The sequence below is a fragment of the Sebastes umbrosus genome, chromosome 3 (assembly GCF_015220745.1).
Source record: "Sebastes umbrosus isolate fSebUmb1 chromosome 3, fSebUmb1.pri, whole genome shotgun sequence".
Classification (NCBI taxonomy): domain Eukaryota; kingdom Metazoa; phylum Chordata; class Actinopteri; order Perciformes; family Sebastidae; genus Sebastes; species Sebastes umbrosus.
The window spans coordinates 20,384,702-20,403,345 of NC_051271.1; the positions used below are offsets into that span (position 1 = coordinate 20,384,702).

Consider the following 18,644-nt stretch of genomic DNA (forward strand, 5'->3'; position numbering starts at 1 on the left):
AGGCACAAAGATAAGGCTGTTATTTATTAACCAATCAGGTCTGACCTGGCAGTGATCATTTTTTTTGTCAGACAAGGGGAGAACAAATAGGACAGAGGCCTTGGTCAGGGCCAGTCAGATATCATAAGGTAAATAATTAACATCTTTATTTCATCATTTGTGCCGACATTTACAAGCTCAATCCGTCATTCTAAATCACATTTCATACTCATGTTTATCTCCCATGTTATGCATCTCTTAAAGCATTCTGTAATAAATGACCCAGTGAGCTGTCAGTGATTGGACTGCAGAGAAAAGGAGGGGCAAAGACATGTCACACGTTCATAGTAAAGGCACCGGTGGACCGCCTAGTACTGCCATTTAAACACACACACACTGTGCATACACACGGCAAAAAAAGATGGCAGTACTTGGTAGTTACTCGATACCTTTACTTGGAATCAGCATCTTCATTGCTACTCTGACCTACATCACCTACAGGCTGCTCAGCAGTTACCTGCACAAATGGTTTACCATGAAGCCCATCCCGGAGGCGGAAGGAACGTATCTCTTCATTGGAAATGCACTGCAGTTCAAAGCCGATGCAGGAGGTAAGACAGCAACCAACATGCTGATACAGGAGGCCCCATAGGCTGGTATAGTACAATACTTTTAATTGACTGTCATAACGATGACGTAATTGCTTACTTAATGCTGTATAAATGCTGTAATCACTGTACACTGTTAAGAATTTCCCAGTAAAATAACAGTAAAGAGCTGGAAGCAGGGTTGCCATTATTCTACTATAAAATTAACATTATTATACTGTAGCTGAAATTTACAGCTTTGTACTGTTAATGAAAAATACAGTATATACTGTTTTTTTTATTAATTTCACAGTATTTTACAGTTCATTTACTGTTTAAGGATATATTATATAGCTGTTTTTATCCCTTTCTTTTACATTATCTTACTGATTTGTTTCAATGCACTATTTAGGTTGTATTTTTCACATACATTTTAATAAACATTATTTTTTGCCTAGATGAATAGACTTAGCAGGTTACACACATAGGAATAGTCACACTAAATACAATTAAAGGCACTTGTTAAGAAAAAGGCTATTGATGTATCTTCTGTGTTGATGCAGTTGAAGATGTTTGAAGAGAAACTCCGCCGACACTGTCTTAGTTGTATAACAAATTTATTACAATAAGTTCAGTATCGTAAACAAGTAACACGTTACTTGGAGAGCCTCCAGCCGAATAATGAGAGAACTCTCCCAAACGTATACAGACAGCTCCTTAAATACCGAGCTTGTTTTGGTCAAATACTTAGTTTCCACATATGGTTTTAATAGAAACACCTCTTTTACGAAGCCATCATATGTCTCTTCAACTCTGACCCACATATTTGGTTTTAGGAGAGGGACTCCCAAGACCCTGCTGACCTAGCATCTGGTATATATTTACCTTGACTAGCTCTAAATCAGGAAGGCCCCTACAACAACTAACCTTCCAATATACTCTCCTAATACAAACCATTTATATAAATATGCTGCATCTAACAGCAGACACCTCACTATAATTATGGCTATAAGGCCCAAAATGTCTGTCTCTAGCTGGCTACAAGCACAGAATGCAAACCATAACAACATGTGAGTGAAGAACAGAGCTAATTCACTGATTTTACAATCGTGTACAATGTGTGAGAAAAGAACATCTACAGCTTATCTTATTGCACTTTATTTTTTATTTTCATATGAAGTTCAACACAGCGCCAACAAAAACCTGACACAGATAACAAACCAAATTTCAGAAGAAATAGCATTTCTGAAGACATCTGTCAATCTTACTAACCTTACTTTGTGGAACAGTTACAGAGAGTTGAGCTATATTATAGAGTTAAAACAAAACTCTCAAATAATATTTTGCCTTATATCATGTAACATGTGAATATACTGAATATATTGCTGAGCCTTAAGGCATATCAGTGGTACAAATTTAAAAAAAAAATTAACATTAAATACAAAATAATTTGTCTATATACTAATGAGCACCAACACCACCAGACATGTGACATCATGTCCAAGTATGAATATTCAGGCTCTAACAAGGCACATGGATAAGTGTGGAAGTCCAAGTATTGGGCAATAATGGGAGAGTGAGTTAGTGAATGACTTATGGCCCACTCAAAGACACCAGTACTCTCAATCCAGCCTTGGTAGCCCGCTGACTGTGTGAGAGAGAGATATATGAGTTCCAACACAACTTTCATTGTAACTTCTCACATACAAAATCAGCATGTGTAGCCCTCATTTCCTCTTATCATGTATGTAATGTAAACTCACCATTTTAAATGAAGTCCCACTCAAGTCCATGAGTCCCATCAGCAGAGTGGATACATGTGGATGTACGGTTGTAGTCTTGTCTTGTAGCTCGTGAATTTGCCAGTTTTCTTTGAGAAGACTTTGCCCTGTCCATCCTTGGTGCCTCTCTCAGGGTTTATTCCTACGGTGCACCTGAAAAATGATAGTGTTTCTTCAGGTACTGTGTAAAAATCAAGTTGTGTGAATCACTTAGATTAATGCCACAATAAAAATACAGGTTTTACTGAAAGTATCTAACCTTGAGATTAATTTGAGCGTGCAGGTGTAGAAGGTAGAAAATAATGCAGCAAGCCCCATCAAGAAGGTGGGCTGGATCCCCTCACATATGAAGTGGCCCTCAAGGCTGACCATCCAGCGCCAATAGCTTCCTGCTGTTTCACCTGAAACTTAGAAAGAATTTTCCTCAGTCAACTTCATGGATTTTTAGTCAATGTTTGAAATGAATTATGTTGAGTGGTGTGCATTACTGGTTGAGAAACTGTTTTTTGATCAATTATGAATATTCTGACCATCTGATCTATAGAACATGTGGTTTTCAGATATCATTCAAAAACACTAGTTAGCTAGTAAATAAACTTGCCTTCAATTTTGTATCTGCTCTGCTGAATTACCGCCCAATAACCAACGTGCACTGAAGTCTTAATGTTACTTTAAATGTTGAAGGGACTTCCATAGACTGTAAAATGTATACACCGTCGTTATGCATGAATTCACTGGCAAAATACATGTGTCAGCACATTAACTTAATACATAGAAATTAAAATGAGCTCCTTGTGTTGTCCGATTAATGTGCAATCATCTGTGAAATTCTAGCTAGCTGTTGAATCCCTCTATCATGACATGCACATATTCTATAATGCAAACCAACTGGAAACATCACTGATAAACTTTGCAGATTTATTAATTAAATAAAATTACTACTCACCAAATAATCAGTAAGATGGGGATGGATGAAGAAAAGAACGGATCCAGCCTCTCATGTGCAGATCAGGTCCCAGAATTAAAAAAATACTGCATGAAACTGTTACTGATGATACTTTAGACAGTTGATCAGCAGTAAAGTGCTGTTTTTTAAGAATACATTATAGTTCAGTTAAAAAACGGCCTATGAGCGTTATTTAACTGGTTTTCTTTTGTATTAACAGTAAAGCACTGTTTTTAGCAATAACAGGTTAATACTATTGAAATTCTGCTGTAAATTAACAGCAATTGTTTACAGTGTAAAGGTTTTCTTTTTGTTTGTTTCAGATTTCTTTCGTCAAATTCAGGATTTTACCCGTGAATTCAGTGATGCACCGCTATTTAAACTCTGGGTTGGACCAGTCCCATTTGTGGTTCTGTTTCGTCATGAAACTGTTGAGGTACGGTGACACTAAGTATGCATACAGCAGGTGTAACTGGCAAAAGTCCACATGCCTTATCCTGTAAATATGTAATCTCAGTAACTGAATAGGCGCAGAAAGTTTCCCATTCAGTGAAATGTAAAGCAGGTGCAGTCAAATTGTTTGTACAGATATAACTAAATACTGAAACACTTCACATTTTGCTCATTGAATGAAACAGCAAGCGGCTGCACTAAAGCTAAATTCAGCTAAACAGCTCTGGGTGACCTTGACCCCAGTTACTCCCTATGACAACATGGTCTATTTAGGATGTCATTGCACTTTACACACTGACACTGCATGTCACTGCTACTGCTACACACTGCCCATCATTCCAGCTATTTATCTGCTGAATAGCAACTTTGCTGTTTAATTGCTTATTCTTTCTTACATTTTTTATTTTGTTTTGCCATCAATTGTCGTTCGTAGCCGGTTCTGACCAATGCTGTCCACATGGAGAAAGCCTATGCATACAAGTTCCTCTACCCTTGGCTTGGAACTGGCCTTCTGACTAGGTATTTACTCATCTGCTCGATATTAAAAGCCTGTCAGTGACGATCCGAAAAGATCAAAACATCAAGAATCTCGCATTAATGAAGGGAAAGAAAAACATAGTCCAGGCATACAAACTCAGGCAACAGCAACATGATAATGAAATGGATGAATAAAAAAGCTGTGTATGTCCAAGATACATGTAGTCTAAGTCCAAGCATGTTCTGAGTTTGTAGTGTGCTCACATTGAAAAATGTGTGTATACTAACAGCCAGCGGGTGGTGCTAGAGAGGTATGTAAGTGTAAAAAGTGAATTGCATGATAATTTGTTACTTGATTTTTAAATATTCTACGTACAACAGAAATAAGTAAGTTTGGGGAAATGCAAAGGGAAAATCATGAAGAAATAAATACATAAATAAATACATACAATTTAATATGAATAAATACATTTTAAAATAAATACAAAATAAATGCAAAAATAAATACATACATTTAAAAGTTGATCAAAATAAATAAATAAATAAATAAAAGGGGGAATTAAATAGAACAGAAGATAGATAAGGGAAGTAATACAAAGATGAATAAATAAAAAAGCAAATTAAAACAGAAATATAAATTTATGTCACATTTTATCAATTAATTAATGCCTACATTTATTTTTTACTATTATTTTAGTTAATTTAATGGCATATTTATTTATTTATTTATTTACCAAGTCATTTGTTTATTTATTTAGTTTTAATTTTGGCAGGTTCCTTAACAATAAATGTACAAATATATATTTACAGTTTACCTATATCAATATTTCTATATACAAAATCCACATGATTACTGCCTAATACAGATTAAATAAAATGCATAATAAACTAAATAAATACCAAACAAAAGACAATTTATCAAAGATCCCTCTACCCTCTTACTTTGCTACTTGCTTCAGTCTAACAAGGTAATTGACATCAGCTGGAGTCCTGTGGCACACTTTAAGGTGTGTGCTACATGAAAACACGCCCCCCGGAAGTAGACTAGAGTTCCCCAAAATAAAAGCACAACATAACAACATGAACTTCTTGTATTAGTCTGTTTTGTCAAACTCATTCATTATGAATGTGTGTATTTTTTCACCTCCCTCACACTGTTCCAGTGGAAATACCGGCCATAGAGGCAAGGCCAGAAGGTCAAAAATCATTATAATTTATTCTCTTGTGATCATGAATGTCCACAGCAAATTTGATGTCAATATGTTTTCAAGATACTGTTACAAACTCAGCTCAGGCTTGTAAACAAGAGGGAGTCCACACACACACAAAGAGATGTTTCAAAAGCCAAATCAATTTATTTAATAGGAAAATAAGATGGGGTGGTGGAGATATGGAACGCGTCAGTGGTGTAATGCATGTATGGATGAGTGAAAGTATGTGTGTAACACATAGCCTAAATTAAACTACAAAGGTGTGTAGGCCATAAGGAGATGTTGTAGCTGCTGAGCAAGAAAGAGCTTGGTCTGCTGGGAGAGCAGACCTATTTGTGCACTTTGCCACTCCCACCTGTCAGGTGCAGATAGTTGCTCTGACGACCCAGACAGGCTCCTGCAGTAAGGACGTAGATGATGAAGTATAAGATGGCCATTCCCATGGTCACCTAGGTCTCAGAAGCAGTTTTTGGGTTGATACCATTTGTTAAACAGATTTGGTAAACATGTAACAATGTAAACATTTTTGACCACTCGAGAATTGATAAAAAATTGTTATTGTTATTATTTGGCATAAATTTTTCTGCGATTGGATGGCGAGCACTTCTGTTCTGGAAACTGCTCAGAAACCCTCTTATTGTCAATCTACCTATGAAAGCCATACATCCTCTGAATGCCTCTAGGTCTCTAGTTTGTGTTTGTAAAGTTTAATGTGGCTGTGATTATCCTAGAGGTCACCACAGGTCATTTTATACAGTGACGTCAAATTAAAAAAATGGTGTCACTCTAATGAAATGGCTACTATGGGGACTAACATCTTCACACATGAATACAATTGGGCTCATTGGATCCACAAGAGTCTCAGCCTTCCAGTCATATCTAATTTATGTAATCCAAGACTGTTTAAGAACCCCAGTATGCAGAAATATTCAAACACACCATTTTAGCATAGGCGGAAATAACACATTTATACTGCATGCAAAAAACTGCATTTGATTATCATAAAGTGGGCATGTCTGTAAAGGGGAGACTCGTGGGTACCCATAGAACCCATTATCATTCACATATCTTGAGTTCAGAGGTCAAAGGACCCCTCTGAAAATGACCCTGCCATTTTTTCCCTCACCAAATTTGAGCCTAACTTTAGAGCGTTATTTAGCCTCCTTCACAACAAGCTAGCATAACATAGTTGGTACCAATGGATTCCTTAGGTTTAAAATTGAGCCTGCTACAGCCTCTGAAAGACAGCGATGTTGGTCGTGGACACTTTAGAAAAACGTCCTAGTGTGGTGAGGTTAAACTGCCATTGATGTCTTCTCCTTTTGGTCAGTACTGGCCCTAAGTGGCGTCAGCGGCGGAAGATGTTGACCCCCACCTTCCACTTCTCCATCCTGACGGACTTCTTGGAGGTGATGAACGAGCAGGCAGAGATCCTGGTGGAGAAGCTGGGGAAGCAGGCGGGGAAGGGTCAGTTCGACTGCTTCAGTCACATAACCCTGTGTGCCCTGGACATTATCTGTGGTGAGTCAATATATGTGCACTGATTGTGAATGTGTGTGTCTTTGTGGATGAACCTTTAACCCTTGTTTGCACATAACAAATGCTAACTCATCCATATACAATAAGAAAGATGTCCAATGTGTTTTCAGAAACGGCAATGGGAAAGAAAATTTACGCCCAGAGTAATTCTGACTCAGTGTATGTTAAGAGCGTGTACAAGTGAGTTATTTTAATTTTCCTTTCCATCACACTAATGCGTAATAAGTAATAAGGGAATAATTATATGGTCAATTATTTAATGTTTCCCAACTTGTTATCCTCAGAATGAGTGATATTGTCAGCCGCAGACAGAGGTCACCTTGGTTTTGGCTCGACTTTGTGTACAACTTCTTTGGTGAGGGCCGGGAGCATGACAGGACCCTCAAGATCCTGCACTCCTTTACAAACAAAGTGAGTAATGGAGCCAGAGGTTTAACAATCAGAGGATGTTTGGTGTTTATTACATTAAAATGGAGCAGTATCCACATCCAGTCTTAACCTTGAACTTAATTTTGTCTTAGGTGATACACGAAAGAATGGAGAACATTTCCTATACTGAATCAGACAGCGACTCTGACCAGGGCGCAAGGAAAAGACGAGCCTTTCTGGACATGCTCTTGAAGACCACAGATGAGGAGGGCAACAGAATGAGCCATCAGGACATTCAGGAAGAAGTGGACACCTTTATGTTTAGGGTTGGTGATTAGAAATGCAACTCACTATTATTATCTCCATGTGTAAGCCTGTGGGGAGATCATGTGTGTAGTCATGCGAGTGTGTCTGTCTGTCTGTCCATGGCTAATCTCCTATACTACTGGACCCATCAGACTAATATTTTTTTGAGCTCATTTATGACTGTATGCTCAAGGATCTCTCGTGGTTGAAAAACATACATGTTTTATACCATCATTGACTGCTGACTCCTCACTCCTCTTAACCTGCTGGTAGGGGCAAGCGATCAACAACTGCTTCAGCAGCAAAAGGCAATCGGCTAGGCTAAAAACAAGCCTTACCTAGTCTGTTGCAGGCCATATTTTGGCCTTCGTCGTGGCTCAAAAACTGACATCTATAGAAAAGTTTGGTCTCATTTTGAACCGAAGCATCTGCAAATTAATTCCATACCTGATATGTTATGATCCACTTTTTTTGTTTTTATCTGCGGGAGCCGGGAGGGACAGTTATATGAATATCTAATCTCTATTAACAGATTCTGCATTCATATGTAGAATCTGTTGGCAACAGGACAAGATTTTGTTATCAGAAGCGTTCTGGTTTCCGTTTGCTGTCCGAGTAGTTTTGACCCATCATGTTTGATAGCCGCTGGCTACACCGGAACCCCAGAAACATAGTCTCTTGCTCCCAGAGGCTTCGTCACGGTTCGTCAGAGGGTTCCGAGATTGATTAATATTTGACACACGTGCAAAACACACTTTCATAAAATAAGTACAGTACTCCCACTAACAAAAATAACTACACATCTGTATCATATTCAAATCATCACTGACTGTCTGTGTCATGTCTTACATTTGTTGTGTGGCCAGAAACCCAACACCAAATAAATGCTAATGTTTTTATGTATTGTAAATACATAATGGGTTGTTTTTCTGTATTTAACGGCCCTTCGTTATGCAGGGACATGATACTACAGCAGCCTCTATGAACTGGGCCATACATCTGCTGGGATCCCACCCCGAGGCCCACAGAAAAGTTCAACAAGAGCTCCAGGAGGTGTTCGGTAACAGCAACATGCCCTCTCCCCCATCACCACACACCTTCTCACTTTCATGACATCATTTGTTTTCCCGCCCAAAGGCCTTTTGACTCATCTTTGCTCACATTCATTTGTTCTTTACAAGTACAGGGATAATAGCTGTGGAAATCCTTGCCAAAATACATAGAGAATAATTGAATTGTTTCCACCGCTGTGTGGATTTACCATTGGCTCCATGCATTTTTTCCATGACGTGAGCTAGATGGCCTCATAGTAATAACACATGCTAAGTTTACACCAGTTTGAGGATATAAACGTGTCCTCAAGCATGGACACATTGACTTTGTGATATACTCAACAAATCTTTTTTAATGTAAAATGATTAATTATGTTACTTTATCACAAATAGAAATATAATCATTTTGTTCTGTTAATAACTGTTGATTTATTGTCTATAGGTAGGATTTTCATTTCATACGAACGCTTATTGATTGCCGTAAAGACTCTTATGTCTTATTGAATAAACACACCAATGGGGTGTGTCACTTGAACAATACAGAACAAGTAATCTCTTATCAATGTGGGGAATGTAGAGAATAAGTCAAGGATATATAGTAGGAGAAAGTCCAACAGCAGGAAACTGCAGCACAATCTGATTAACAACCATCTGACCTGAGAATTAAATTACACTTGGTTCTGTTGACCTGCATTTTGTGCTGAAGAGTTTAACAGTGTTTCCTGTTTAATGTGCAAAGGTACATCCGACAGGCCCGCTAACATGGACGACCTGAAGAAGCTCAAATACCTGGATTGTGTGATCAAGGAGGCCCTGCGACTGTTTCCCTCCGTGCCTTTCTTTGCCCGCAGCCTCGGTGAAGACTGCCATATCAGTGAGTTGAGGATGAGTGATGACACGTGAATGAAACATTCATTTGTTGAGTGCAAATCCCCCACGGCGCTGGTATTTTTTATAAGAAGCCGGGAGGCCAGGCTTCCTCTGTCATTTTCATTTGAAAAATAGATTTCTTTGTCACACATCGTATAGTGTTGTTGGAGCTGTCACTTCCCCAGGGTTTTTCAAATTTATAAAAAAAAGGCCCCTGTGGATTGCGACATGTGGTTTGTGTGGTAAAAGAGTGAATGGCGCTTTATGGTAGATCATCATGTTCAGGTCTGGAAATGGAAAGCCAAGAAAAGTTGCTATTCTTTGAACACTATATGAGTAAAGTAGGCTATAAGAGTTAGGATTCTGACAAATAGTGACGTAAAGACACCAATCATATCATAGCCAGTTAGCAACTTTGTATAAATAAGTGTCAGCATTTTTTTTTCTATCATTGCTAATGACAGCTACCATGCGTTTGTAAGACCATATAGCTAGGAGCAATTGATGGTGGGGATTTGAAGTTTTGCTGAAAAACAATTGCACAAGATGCGTCTGTTTACCAGGGAAGCACCTACAGGTCTGAAAAGTGAAGCCAATGTGGAAGTGCCTTAAACTTGCATTCTTTCTAACAGCCAGCAGGGGGCGACTCCTCTGGTTGCAAAAAGAAGTCTGATTGTATAGAAGTCTATGAGAAAATGAGCCTACTTCTCACTTGATTTATTACCTCAGTAAACATTGTAAACATAACTTTATGGTTTCAATCGCTAGTTTCAAGTCTTCTTCAACACAGCATGATGTTTATTATATAGTAAAATATGGTCCCGTTTAGAGTAAAATAGACCATAAAGCAGGGTATGCTTTAGGGCGTGGCTACATTATGATTGACAGGTCGCTACCACGGCGTTGTCTGGTCTGGGAGTTGCCCATGTTTTTCGTCTTACAACTTTAACCTTTTCACAGAGTGTTTTCAGTTCATGAAAGTTAATTGTAAGGTTTTGGTTGCCTAAAAATGTCTTATTCAGCGTTCGTTGGACTTAGCTCCACCCTCTTGTGTCACTTCTGGTTGCAAATAACCCAGATGTTCATAAACCAATGGGTGACGACACGGTGACTACGCCCACTTCTTATATAGTCTGTGCTGTTTACTCAGGAAATGGACCTATGAAATGAGACTTGTCATTCTTTGCCTTTACTTTTTGAGGGTATCTGTCTCACTTACATCATGCAACCGCCGCAAGAAGCTATGTGATCAAATGCAAGCATCACATTCTGCGTTCCAGACAACTTGGAACTCAGAAATGTCCGACTTCCTCCTAGAAAAAGTACAAAAGAACGCCACTCAAAGTCGGAGTTCCTACTTGTAAACTCAGGGTAAATCCATCCACCCCAACTTCATGAAGAACACAACAATGTTCTTTACCTAAAAGGCAACGTTAAGTTTATTTGCCGGTATTTAATTAAAATAATACATACTATCATATAACCTGTTGTACATTTATGTCAAAATTTGTCGCCATGTTATTCAGTAGCTGGTTACAGTAAACAATATCAGAAAGTTATCTTATGTGCAAAAAAGTTAGTTGGTAAAACTTTAAAAATGCCCCAAAAATGTGGAGGCTGCTCTGCTGAGAGTTCAATTGTGTGTTCAGGTGCTAAAGAAACATCAGTTTGTCATGGTCAGCTATGATTTTTGTTTACGTTGGGGAAAAATTCTGACCTCTGAGTTGTCTGGAACGCATAAGCCTTCATTTTTTTGTACTTAAACAGCTCTCATCTGTCCGTTCCTAATGGCTTAAGCTGAGGCAGTAACATTCATAATGATTTTATGTGAAACAAATTATGTTTAATGATTAGTAAGGACCATTTTTCTGACAGTAACTAAGTGTATTTGTACCTGTAGATGGTTTCAAGGTGCCTAAAGGTGCCAATGCCATCATCATTACCTACGCTCTCCACCGTGACCCGCGATACTTCCCTGAGCCTGAAGAGTTCAGGCCTGAGCGCTTCCTGCCAGAGAATTCAGTAGGAAGGCCTCCATATGCGTATGTCCCCTTCTCCGCTGGACTCCGCAACTGTATTGGTAAGAACAGCAATAATTTGTTGTTTCCTGGATCTGTCTTCATGCATACTAGACTCTCTCCAGAATAACCGCTGTGTGTGTTCCACTATAATCTGCCTCAGGTCAACGTTTTGCTCTGATGGAAGAAAAGGTGATAATGGCGTCCATTCTGCGTAACTTTAACGTTGAAGCTTGTCAGAAACGTGAAGACCTGCGGCCGCTGGGAGAGCTCATCCTGCGACCAGAGAAGGGCATCGTGATCAAACTGGAAAAGAGGAAACACCAAACTTAATAAAACTAGCACTTTTTCGCTAGTACATCCTCCCAAATTCTAATGGTGGTGGACACTGTAATGGTTTCTAAATACCCCTTGGATTTGAGAATGTTCTCATCATTATAGTCATCATAATTACAAAAACTAAGCCATATTGAAATCTTTTTTATTTTTCAAATCGTTAGTTTTAGGAAAAAATTATGCATTATTCTGACTGAACAACTCTGCAATGTTGTTGTGCCCCAAGAATGTTGAAAAATAACTGTACAATTATGTTATGTTTAAGTATTAAAATGCTATAAACAGCTAAGCAATGATATTTGGGGATTCAATATAAAGCTTTATAAAACATAGAATTAGCAGAGTAAGTGTTTATTACTTTTACAAAATGGCCTGGTCCTTTTGTAACACATTCGTGATTATTAACTGGATGAAAATGAGATGGATGGTGCTACTGCACTGATATCAGTCACTGCCATCCATTTTTCTAGGTTGTATGCTTTTTAAGAAAAAGAGTATATAGGTCCCATTCATGGAACCATTCATATTCAATCTACAACTATTTTATGACCTTTTAGTGGCATTTCTAGAGGAAACAAAAACATGCTTGAAATAAGATGTTTATTTTTCGATTATATTTGTTGAAAGAGTGTATGATGGATGAATATGAGACTGTACATATTTTGTGGTGTTAGCCGGTAATGAAAGCCTGAAACCTCTAACACTGTGGTGCAGAGCGGGACTTAATAACAAACACCTTTACATATTCATTACATTTACAAACACCACAACAAAGATAAGCCCTTCATTTGTGCACCATTTCCACTGAATGTTAATTTTCAAACCCCTAACTGCAGTTTTTTTCTTTCTCTTTCTTTCCTGAAGTTAGTTTATTATTGTATGTTTGGTAGATCACCTGTTTACTGTGTATCTCTCTCTCCTTTATCTTGTGTAAGTCTGACTGAAGGACAGTTTGTGTAACTGAGGGAGTGTGATGTTGAAGAAACAAAAATGTAAAAAATATTTCACAATATTAGATGTTGTATTGTTGTATTAAATGTTAAAAACTGGATCTTACATTTCCCATGATGCAACGCGACAGCAATTTTCATCAGACTGCAACTTGGTAGGCAGTATTGTGATCTTCGTGTGTAATGTTGGAGTCCTCCTTTAATGGACCCGCTCCCTATATAGATATAAACGGCTCATTCTAAGGTAACGAAAACACAACAATATCATCAGGCGATTATACACTAAAGAAAACATACTTATTCATATTATATTCCATTTCTGCCAATAGATCCCCCTAATTGTTACACACTGGTCCTTAAAGGAACAAAACTACTCTCACAACTCTGAACATTGTCAAAAATTCCTTCTTTACTTTTGAAATAAGCTTCTTGGTAAAACTCCTGACCTCTCATCACCCCGATGGCTGGACCTCTTATGAGAATCCATTCAGGTTTATGATCATAATGAGCCAAACTCTTTAGTCACTGACTCCCATTGAGGTCAGAAGGATCCATTGTAACAAAGTAGCAATCATAGCATGACACAGTCACAAATGACCCCCATCCATAATGTCACCAGATGATTTAGCTGGCATGCCTCCAAGGGTCATTGCCTAACACCAAGACGACATGACTGATGATGAATTGCATGCTCTTCTCCGATGCTATTATTTGAATTATTGAGCACATCTCTAATCAATGGCTGGGTAGAGCTGAGGCGCCTGAGCTCCAACTGAAGCAGGAGGAGTTCATTTATCTGAGAATGGCTCGATTAAAGGTGCTTTTGCTTAGATTCAGGATTTATTTAGGACGTTATGCATGTGCTAAGATAGTTTCTAATGATAAAGCATTCATTTTTACTTTATAGAATTAATTCAAAGTAGTGCCAAATATCTAAACATTACTATAAAACAGTGTGTGGATGGCACCAGAATGATTTTCGTTAGTTAGTTGAACATCGACATATTTTTTAATGAATTTATTTATATATATATGTTTTCATTTTCTTGTGTTTTATTTCATACAGTTTGTCAGTAACTTATTTTTGGCAAATATTGTAGACATAGATTTCCTCTTCATTCGCAATGCATTTTTTGATGGTGAAGTGTTTGTTTTGTTGAACATTTCTTAGTTTAAATAACAAATGGAAAAAGACTGAGGGTGCACAAGACTGACCCCATTTGTCTGCCGAAGGTCCCTCCACTTTCCCATGCCTGCCGGTTCTATTTTACTGTGCATTGCAGTTATGTAATCATTTTCTATACAATTTCCGTTACTTGCAGAAACAGTGACAAAGCACCATCTGTACATTAGTATCATTTCTAAAGTTGCACAAGGAAGACAGAATACTAATTCATGAAGAAAGTTGTTTAACATGAAGGCATTAGTTAATCAGTGCAGATTTAGCAGTTGGCAGCAGTGCCAAGGAAAGTTTCCAGCCTATTTAAAGTCTGTGTGCTGTTTCAGATTCCAAAATAGATACTGTATGAACCAATAAAGCACTGGTTCCCAACCTGGGGGTCAGGTCCCCCCAAGGGGCCACGAGATAAATCTGAGGGGTCATGAGATGATTAACACGGAGAGGGAAAAATTAGGGCTGCTCCCTCTCAGTCGATTAGTCAACTAATCGGTCGTTTTGGTCGACTAAGATTTCTTTTGTCAATTAGTTGTTTTTTATGCTTTTTCCATGTTGAAACTTATGAGCACATCTCTGGTAAACACAAGATTTAAAGTGGTGCTTTTGTGTGATTCTTTGTGGAAAACATACTGAGGTCATGACCTCTATGTAGTCACAGCTCTGCAACTACAGGGCTCAATTTTGAGGCGTCGCAAGCCTCAAACATGTTTTAACAGATATCTATTTCTGTCATTATAGTGTTGCTTTTCTGCTGAACATTGAACTCAATCCAGCAGACACATGCAGAACACTATGAAATAACAATAAAAACAACATGAAAGACTTCAATCAGACTTTAATGTCAGCCAGTTCCACCCGAGACACACATACCCTTGGGCTCTGTGATGAAATTGAATGAAACCATGTTAAGGCACCAAATGATGATAGATTTCCCATTTCATGTTTAAAATTGAAATTTTGTTGCAGGGATTATGAAATATTGTGACTGCGCAGAGAGAAAAATAAACCATGTGCTCTAAGGACATAATGAGGTTTTGGCGTACAAGAGAGTAAGTAGCAGTAGATTATAAAATGACTGTCATTAAACTGTAAGGTGTAGTTCAATCTGATGTCCAGAGAGAGGCAGCAGTGTATGCCTTTCTGGATGTGAGCAAGGAGATGACATGCATGCGTTCCTCTGTGTTGTACAGTGTATGTGTGTGTGTGTGTCAGACAATGAGTGAGGGGGGTGGGAGAACAGCACAAACAGCAGAATGTATCTACAGTTGTTTTTTCTGTCTGGATGCCCGGCAGCTTCAGGCTGATGTGAGTGACAGCTGTATTCAGTGTGTGTACAGTTTATAGCCTGTGAGTCTCAGATTTTCCGTGTTCTGACACTTGAATGACACATGATAAATGTGCAATCTCCCTTTAAAAATGCTTCATTAACAGTCCAGTCTTTGGAACATTGTAGCTAGGATCCACAATTTTCACTGCATTTCCATTTAGAGAAAATTTAACAGCTCTACTGACACTGAATCAGTGTCAGTAGAGAAGATTACATCAATCTGACTATGAGGAAATTCATACTGTAAACATAAAGCAACCGATTTAGAAATGGCTGCAAACTGAAAATGCAAACTGAAATGTCATCTTGAAGTAGCAGACCTGGATTTTCTCCAGTTTAGAATAAAGCCATACGGATTAACTCATCCCCCATAAAAAGTTAGGTTTCATTTTCTCACGCCTACGACCCACACTATGCAATCACTCAACAGTAATAATGTGGACAAACTCTAGAAGGCTATGACAGCCCGTTCTCATTCCCAGGACATCAAATACAGAGGCTTTGCCGTCAGCGTTTGGTACCGCTGCACAAGGCACCGTTTAGTGCCGGTATGAGACGCACTGGGCATTCCATTAACTACAATGTAAACCCATCTGCGGCAACAGTAAACACTCAGAGAAAGTGTGCCAGGTGTGCAGTGACGTAGTTTAAAAAGCGAAAAGACACACTAAGGGCAGGCGGGGAGGTGGATGTGTTTGGAGACCGCTGTTCGTGTCCCGTGCGTTAAGTTTTACTTACACGTTACAATCAGCTGTTTGTTCGTGTCATGTGTCATTAACGTTCAGTTTCATTTTCACTTTACAAACAAAGTAGTTTTAAGCTCAACCATGTTGTTTTTTCCTAAACCTAACTAAGTGGTTTGGTAGGGGCGTGACGCCAAGGGGCAGTATGTGAAGAGATGGGATGAGAACGTGTTGGCTTGTATCACATGTTTCCTATTTGCTGCTTGAGCCCTGAGCTCTATGGAAGATAACTTTACCCAGAATTTAATTTAAAAGCTCAAATAGGAAAGTAAAGGAAAAGACTGGTGATTTTCTACATTTGAATTACTGTCGGAAACCCATGAAAAGACAAAAAACAGCAATGAATGAACAATGAAATCTACTAACAAGAAATTTTAACTTCCGTTCGAACATGCATGGGAAAAACTCAAATATTCAAACTTTATGGTCTATAAGCACACAAAGTAGTTTGCCTTGTGGTCCAGCCGAGGGCACTCCTCAAATTCTGTTTCAAGTAATTGTTTGAATTAGTTCGAACTTTACTGTTTGTAGTATTGTATTGTCTGTTGGGCCAAAGCGCATCAATGAACCACACTGTGCCACAGACAGGGAACAAAAAGAGAAACAAAGTTGGTTTTGGGTTTTTAATGGGATTTATAGACAATTAATTCTCCAGCCTTATTCTTTAAAAGAGAAAATAATCCATTATTTTACTGTACTAGATAATTAAGACGTAATTAAATGTGGAAAAGAAAAAAGGAACCCCCAAAATTAAGAAATTGGATATTGAAATGACAATTGGATGTTTTGAAATGGCAAATTCAAAATGGCAAATTAAATTAAACCTTTTATTTCTGGGTAAATTCATCTTTTATAATATGATATTAATGGTTTTTATTGTGCTTTAAAGCCCAGTCTTGTATGTCACCATAACTATTCCAACAACGCATTCATGCGAGTCACAAACCGTGACTTTGACCTTCAGATTATTGATGTCGTTAGCTTAAAACAATAGTCAGATCCCCGTTAATGACCCATTGAGATCGATAGATTGGATTGAAGCTGCAGCCGCCTCGGGACATTAGACGAAGGTGTAGTGGGACGGTGTAGTATTTATATCTACATCTCTGTGATGTCTTATAGACCTCGCCGGCCCACAGAGCATAGAGACCAGTGTTGAGGAGGATAGGATGTGACAGTATCCCTGGATCTGACTGAGCACCATGCTGGAGCTTCATGACACACTGCTATCTCTATTGGTTGCTTTTAGTCACTCTAACGCACACATGCACGCACGCACACACATACACACCAGCACTCAGTTAAACCACCCACTCATTTCCAGCCCCTCTCCCTTTTGCTCTCCCTTCTCCGCCAGCCTCAATTCAGTCTATTTTCACATCAAATGAATGCCCCTATTAGAGACCAAACTCAAATAAGGATTGTGTCGTCCAATATGGAAGGAGGCAGGGAGATGTGGATGGAGAGAGTGAAGGAGAAAGAGAGAAACAAAGCGGCGAACAGGAAGTGACTGAGATTAGATGGAGGGGAAACAAATGAGGTATCAGGCGGAGTGAAAGCGCGTAAGAGCAGAAGTCTGAAGGAAGGACAAATTGAAAAATGAGGATCAGTGAGAAGCAGTGATCACACAAACCAGATAATCCGACCTATCAGCCGAGGATGTAGCAGTCACGGCAGAGAAAGGATTTCTTGGGGTTAATATAAACCCATCTGCCTGCCATCTTTACTGTTCCCATAGAAACGTGTGAGCCAGTCCACCACAAACTTTGAGGTGGACGGGTACGCATTGCTCAAGGCGCCAAGGCCACGTATTCTTCACTTCCTTTGAAGTACACCAATACTTAATCTCACAGCTAAATTGTTTGAAATGTAGGTCATGGCTCCAATTTTACTACAGTGGGGTAAGACTTAAAAACCAGCCACAGCTCAATATATCAGTGCTTAGCCCCTCTTGTACCTTGACTCCAGAATAATCTTCCTACAGTCACTTCTCATTAAGCTGAAGAGTTCCTGGCCATGCTTCGTGTTAAGTTTCAATTTTAAGTAGCCGCAGGTAAACAACGGTGTACGATTGGAGTCAAAACCATTAGTTTCTTTTCCTTTTTTAAAAATATGCTTATTTATTAAATCATACATTATGGTGTTACACTTGTACATTTGAAGGCATTGTGGTCCTGTATGGATATTGAGTGTCATATATTCATTTTAGATGCGTTTTAAACTTGTTTAGATGCATGTGTGTCCTTGGCTGTGTTGTGTGTCTCCGCGAATGAAGGTCGGTCGAAGACACTTCAAGGTATCCCTTGATCACTGTTACTGCACCTGTCAGGCTTTCCATTCTCACATGGCGTGTGCAGTTTACAATGATTGACTTGAACTGAATGTAAGAGTATTGCTTTTAAGCTCACAGATACATTACAAGAGGATGGAGGGTAAGGTGGTTAGAGGAGACGTCTGCTTGTGGAACTGGAGTGTAATTTTTCAGCGGTCTTGATTTTTGCATTCTCAGAATTAAAGCTAGGG

At 38.7% G+C, this 18,644-nt stretch overlaps 1 protein-coding gene across 1 annotated transcript; it reads left to right on the top strand.

Annotated features, from left to right (window-relative positions):
* Nucleotides 1-348: 348 nt before the first annotated feature.
* Nucleotides 349-11,948, top strand: LOC119485515 (cytochrome P450 4V2). Its single transcript, XM_037765159.1, has 11 exons — nucleotides 349-590; nucleotides 3,617-3,729; nucleotides 4,180-4,265; nucleotides 6,765-6,955; nucleotides 7,084-7,153; nucleotides 7,258-7,384; nucleotides 7,495-7,668; nucleotides 8,606-8,708; nucleotides 9,440-9,574; nucleotides 11,471-11,650; nucleotides 11,752-11,948. Exons 1-11 carry the CDS (start codon nucleotides 401-403, stop codon nucleotides 11,919-11,921), a joined length of 1,539 nt encoding a protein of 512 aa, XP_037621087.1. The 5' UTR covers nucleotides 349-400; the 3' UTR covers nucleotides 11,922-11,948.
* The last annotated feature ends 6,696 nt before the right edge of the window (nucleotides 11,949-18,644 follow it).